At 52.7% G+C, this 6,169-nt stretch overlaps 1 protein-coding gene across 1 annotated transcript; it reads right to left on the bottom strand.

The window, feature by feature from the left end:
• Positions 1-629: 629 nt before the first annotated feature.
• On the bottom strand, positions 630-4,594 carry RASSF10 (Ras association domain family member 10). The gene has a single exon (XM_036859211.1). The coding sequence runs from the start codon at positions 3,927-3,929 to the stop codon at positions 2,418-2,420; it is 1,512 nt and encodes a 503-aa protein (XP_036715106.1). The 5' UTR covers positions 3,930-4,594; the 3' UTR covers positions 630-2,417.
• Between the last annotated feature and the right edge of the window lie 1,575 nt (positions 4,595-6,169).

Below are 6,169 nucleotides of genomic sequence, written 5' to 3'. Positions count from 1 at the left end.
AGACTGGACCACCCTTTGTTATGAACAAAACCTCCTTCACTGCCTGAAGAGTTGACTGGAAAAGCATGTTCAGGTGGCCAGGACTGGAAGGTTCTAGAAAGAGGGCATCAGAAAATCCCATGGGCTTTCTCCCTGTGATGTGGCTTATTTGCTTTACAGGCTTCAGGCATATTTGCTGACATCAGCAGCCCGTCAAAGTTTAAAATAATAATAGTGAAAAGGAAAACGGCCCCTTTCTGCCAGGCAGTCCTATTCTGCCAACTTTTGTGTTTTCTTTTGAGTTAATAAACGTCCAAGAACCACCTCCCCTACCACCCTTGGTGTGGGGGGAGGGAAGCACAACAATTTTAAAACCACCAGGTCAGCCTATTGCCAGCATAAACCATTCAGACAAGTAGCGTTTGTCACACTCTAATGAGGATTTTACCTCTGCCTCCAAAAGAAAGCTATCATTAGGCTTTGTGTTTATGGATTCAAATGATTGTCTTGGGACAGTGGGTTTCCTTTGGTCCCTTCCTCATTTTAATCATGCTCCAGACCAAACGCATAGATGTTTTCTGCATCAGACGAAACGAAAAAACCATAATTATGCCAGCTAAGGTCTTTGGAAAACATCAGTTAAGAAAACGGCCTTTTAATTCCCATTTTACTCAAAAATCTGAAAATATCTACACATGTTGTAATAGCATGGCGGTGGTGGAGGGTGGGTGTCTAAAAAGGAGAGAGCTCAAAGGGTCTGAGGAGGTCTGGTGGGCAGGCCCCTCTTGGCAACAAGCAGACAGAGAATCTCTCCAAGGAAAGAAATTTCTCTATAAAGCAAGACCTCTTAAGTTATCTTCCCATGTAGTGTTGAAACTGGAGCCGGCCCCCGCACAGTTAGGTTGATACCAGGCTGGCACCGCACACACACCCTATTGTTAATACCTCCTCAGGACAGATTAGATCCCACATTCCTCAGAAGTTCTGAGCTCTGGAGGGAACACTGCCAGCAGGCTCCTTCCACGGGGCAACAACTAGCTACAACTGATAAGTTTTCATTGAAATAACTGGAACAATTACACTGAGTTCCCACAGGGCTCTGTCACTAGCTATTAAGAGAGAAGCACTGCACTTGCATGCTGTGGTGTCTGCAAAGGTGTGAGCCAGACAAGAGTAATTCAAGTCGAATCTTTAGCTCAATTTTATATGCTTTTATATGCTTTTATGGCTACGTGCCGTTGTTAACCAAATTCTTCACCTAAGGTGTACTATTAGATTGTTTTATGTTTTTTCAGGTCTTATCTAGTAAACCTTGATATTTACACTATCTCAATTTAGGTTTGGACAAGTAACTAATTAATCTCTGACCAAAGATACTGAAGTTAGACTTGGGTTTGTTTGGTAAGATCTGTTGAGGTCATGGTTGGTTTTACATGTAGCTTAGTTAAAAAGCTGAATACTAACAAAGATCTTTGCTTTCAAGGCTTACCTTTCAACCAGAGTGCTCATTAAACAGCAAATGTAGCTGTACTTGAATTCTGCAACTTCCCTTTTATTTTTTCTGAAATAAGTGTCTGAAGGGAATGAAGTGGCAATAAGAATAAAAGGACAACACACATACCTTTGCAGGAGCAAATCTCAAAGGGCCTAGATTAAATTTTAACCAGGGGTTATGTCTACCACGATTCTGTATCTCCAAGGGTTAGGTTTGGCTTTTATAATAATAAAAAGTGATTTTGGAAAAAGGACCCCATTTTAACATATACTGTATTTGCTAGGAGGAGATAGAGTTAGTCTTTGAAAGAAAATAAAAGGCAAAGAGTTTAGCAGATGGGTAATTCCCAAATCTGCATAAATGTAAACAGCCAGAATTTTGGTGCCTATGGGTTTTATCAAAGGTGTGACTAAGGCTGAGACCAACACCAGTGCGTCCTCTTTGGCTAGTTTTAACACGTTCACAGTCACAATTAACATTCAAGGAATTTCCTTTTCATCCAAGTGTTTCTTTAAAAAGCACTTTATACCACAAACTAAAGTTCTAGCTGCCATCAGTCCTTCCCATACAAAAGATTGGTGAAATCTCCATAATACTTTTTTTTTTTTTTTTGAAAATGGGTTCGGCCCACGTCAATTTCCTGGAGCATTTGTTTTCCAACATAAGGGGGTTCTCACCTCCTCCCTCCTTTCTTCCCCTGAAAGAGCTTGTAATGGAGACCTGGCTTCCTCGTCTGGTATCATCCTCCACATTCACTCCAAGGCCAGAGAAGCGCCGCTGCCGAGCAGGCGTCCCCTGCCCCCCCCCACCCAGTCAGAGCGCTGCTGCCCGGCAGAAGGTCCGGGCCCACTCCCCGCCTGGTTTCAAGTCCCTGAGCCGGTCAAGCCGGTGCTTTCTACAAAGAAGGGAGAATCGGCCGTCTCCCTCTCCCGCTCTGCTCCTCCTACACAAGGGATTCGCACACAGGCACCGAGTCCGAGTCCTGGCTGTGCATAGAGCTCAGCCCGGTGTCTGAGTCCTCGTCGTTACCAGGACAGCTCTTGGCCAGTCCGCGGGCCTGGTCCACCCACACCTCGGCGCAGGCCTGAGGCCGGGGTTCCTGCGAGGGACCGCTCGAGACCGGAGTCCCATCGGGAGCTACGGTCAGCTCCAACGAGTGCAAAGTCTGGAGAAGGCCCTGTAGCTCGCGCTCCTTGCTGTCCCACTGCTGCTGGCTGTAATCTAAGTCCGACTTGACGGCCTCAAGGTCCGTGTTGAGCCGGAGCCCGATGTAGAGGCTGGTGCTGAGCTGCGTCCTAACCCGCTCCCGCTCCAGCAGCACCTCACCGTCGAGGCCGCCATCAGCCTCCGGGGGCTCCTCCCGCGCTGCGAGCTCCTCCTGGCGCCTCCGCATCCACCTCTGGTTCAGTTCCTCCTGGATTTCAGCTGAGAGGCGCTCGAGCAACTCCTCCTGTTGGGCCCGCTGCTCCTGCAACCTCAGCAGGTCGTCGCAGCGCCGGGCCAGCTCCTCCAGCTCGACCGCCTGAGCCTCGCCGTCCACGGCCGGCGTCGCCGCCGCCGCCGCCGCCACCGGCTCCTCTCCCGGGCCGCGCCCGTCGAGCTCGATGCCTGCGCCCACCAAGTAGGTGTCCTGCACGTAGTTCACTCCGTGCCGCCGCATGCGGTCCAGATGCACCTTGGCCTCGTAGCGATCAATCTCTCGGTCCAGCTCCCGGAGCCGCTGCACCTGCTGACGGATGGTGTGGTCCTGGGAGAGCACCAGATGCACCAGCGTCTCCATGCGCTCAACCGACGCGCTCTCGGCAGCCCGCGGCGACGACGAGCAGGACGAGGCTGTGGACGACGAAGTGGACGAGCAAGGCGACGACGGCTGCTGCTGGCGCCGCCGGTTGAGCTTGGCCAGCTTGCGGAAGGCCTTTCGCACCACCCGTCGCTGCTTCTCTTGGGTCAGGGCCAGGCTGGGCCGCGCCGGGACGCCCCGGGCGGAGCAGGTGCGCTCGCGACTGAGCACAACGCGCGCCTCGGCACTGCGGGGTCCCGCGTTGGGCAGCGAGGCCTCGCTACGCACCAGCACAAAGCGTACGTTCTCTCGCTCGTCGCCCCAGGCGTCCCAGAGTCGCAAGATGCGCGTCTTGTTGGGCAGGATGCGCTCAAAGCCCCGCCACTTCTCCACAATGCAATAGCACTGCGGGGGCCCGCACAACATGCCCTGGGGCAGCGCCTCGTCGTCGTCGTCCTCGTCGTCCTCGTCCAGGGGTTCCGGCAGCTCTCCTGGGCCTGGCGGGTCGCCAGCTATGCCCCGCCGCCGGCCTCGCCTCTGCCGGCGTCGCCGCTGGCAGCCATCCTCCAAGAGCACCCGCACTACGTCCGAGCAAGTGGTGCGACGGGAGAGACCGGACACCAGTTTCTCCTCCTGGCAGATCCACACCGATATCGTCTTCTCCGAAGGATCCATGGCTCAACCGGGACGCAGGTGGCGGGTGGGGCCGAGCCCCACTGGGGCGGCAGGGGCAGCGGGCAGCCCGGCAGCTCTTGAATAGGGATTGGAGCTCGGGACCCTCGTCCCCGTCGGCACCGGCCCTTCTCCCAGCTGCGCACAGAAGGCAAGCTGCGGCGGTGCTCGGCCTGGACGGCACGCTCCCGGAGCAGCATGCGCGGGCTCGGGCTCCCGCCGCTCTGGCTCTGCCTAAGGTTCCCGGGGCCTCCGGGTTTTGCTCCTCCCCACTTGGCTCCTCCCCCTCCCGCCCCCAGCGCCGGAGCTGCTGCAGGAATGCGGGAGGCGCGGAGCCCAGGCCCGCCCCTCTCCCGCGCTGCCCGCGTGGGGACTCTACTGCGCGTCGGTTCGAGAGAGGGACTCGGGGACCTCCCTGCCGCAGGGCCTGGAGCCCGTGCCTAGGCGCGGGTCAGCTCTGCTTCTCTTCGGCCCACTGGCTCCTCTCCTTGCGCCTAGAGCTAGCTGGACTTTCTCACCTTTCCCGGCGCCCCAGAGACGTTTCCTGGTCCTTCAAAGCAGCACGGTCTGAGAAGTGCCGCGGCGCAGAGAAACCGAGACACTCCGCGCCACCGGAGACTCCAACCGCATTGCCTGACCTCCAGATGGGAGCTGTAAAAGCCTGCTATAATGCGGAAGGCCTTCAGTCTTCCTTGTCTGGAGGCAATATTTGCATATTGAAGGAGAACAGGACGGGGCAGTGTGCTCCGGGAACAAGTGTAGATATAGTAAGGTCTAGACTTGAAGGGGACGTTCAGAGGCTGCTCCCGGTGCCCGGCACCGTCATGTCTGTGGCTCCCCACGTCGCCTTGGCTTCGCATAGCCTTCTTGGTAGGGGGACTCCTGATTCTAGTGTGAGTTCCGGGCGCAAGCTCTTTTCCACATCCCACCTTCATAAAGAGAAACCTAGTCATTACCGCGACAGTTTCTGGCATTACCCAGTATCTAGATGTGGTCAAGAGGAGATAAGGGCCAACTTTCACAGTTCAAGAAATCCAAGACCAAAATGCAAATAAACTTTTTTCATCCTCAGACGCTGATGAGGATGGTCCATTGTGTGCAAGGCTTGCTCCCAGCTTGTCCTTGGGAGCACAGGCCTGATAAGCTCACGCCTTTGCTTCAAGACCTTGGATGGCTCTTCACTGCCTCCTGAATAAAGTACTTTTATTCATTCATTCACGCACTTGATAAATATTTGCGTACCTACTGTGCTCCACGTATTCAACACAGGTGCTAAACGTGTCCAACACGGCGTCTTCTGTGCTCTGATAAAGGAGAGCACAAGGTGCCAGAGGAATGCTGGAGTAGCGTCCTACCCAGCCTGGAAGAGTCGAGGAAGGCCCCCCCGGGGAAGTGTCATCTTAGGCAAGACTGAAAGCATCATTTGAGTCAGCCAAAAGAAAAACAGAGGGGAGGAGGCAGGCAGCATGCCAGGCAGAAGGAACCACATGTGCAAAGTCAAGGAATCAAAAGGGCATGGCAGTTACCGGGGCTACAAGGAGTTTAAGTGAGAGGAGTGTCTAAGAATGAGGTTGGATGGGTGAACAGGAGCCAGATCTGGAAGGGGCTTTAATTCCATGTGCCGGTATTTGGACCTATCCTAAGGGCAATGAGAAGCCATGGAGTGTGGATTCTGAGGTCAGACTGCCTGAGTAAAAATCCAGCCCTGTCACCTACTGGCTCTGTAACCTTAGGAAAAGTATTTCATCTCTCCGAGCTTCACCTGTGAAATGGTGATAATAAAAATACCTGCCTGATGCAAACTATTATATATGGGATGGATAAACAACAAGGTCCTACTGTATAGCAGGGAACTATATTCAACATCCTGTGAAAAATCATAATGGAAAAGAATATGAAAAAGAGTATATATATATGTATATAACTGAATCACTTTGCTGTACAGAAGAAATTAACACAACATTGTAAATCAACTATACTTCAATAAAATTAAAAAAAAAAACTACCTAATAGAACTGTTATTAGGATTAGATGCTTGGACCTGGTAAGTCCACAATGGAAGTTCTATTGGAAGGTTAGAAGTAGGGGGGTGTATTAGTTTACTATTGCTGTGTAACAAATTACCACAAATTTAGTGGCTTAAAATAAGACCCAGTTATTAGTTCTGCAGGTCACAAGTCCAGCATGGCATGGCTGGGTCTTCTGCTCATGGTCTCCCAAGGCTAAAGGCAAGGTGTTGGCTG

This window comes from Balaenoptera musculus, chromosome 8 (assembly GCF_009873245.2).
Source record: "Balaenoptera musculus isolate JJ_BM4_2016_0621 chromosome 8, mBalMus1.pri.v3, whole genome shotgun sequence".
Classification (NCBI taxonomy): Eukaryota; Metazoa; Chordata; class Mammalia; order Artiodactyla; family Balaenopteridae; genus Balaenoptera; species Balaenoptera musculus.
The sequence above is the reverse complement of the archived record's forward strand: the minus strand, read 5'-3'. Positions and strand labels throughout refer to the sequence as shown.

What these genes read in the sequence shown, in the direction of transcription:
- RASSF10 (XM_036859211.1), bottom strand. Translation starts at nt 3,929, where the DNA reads ATGGATCCTTCGGAGAAGACGATATCGGTGTGGATCTGCCAGGAGGAG.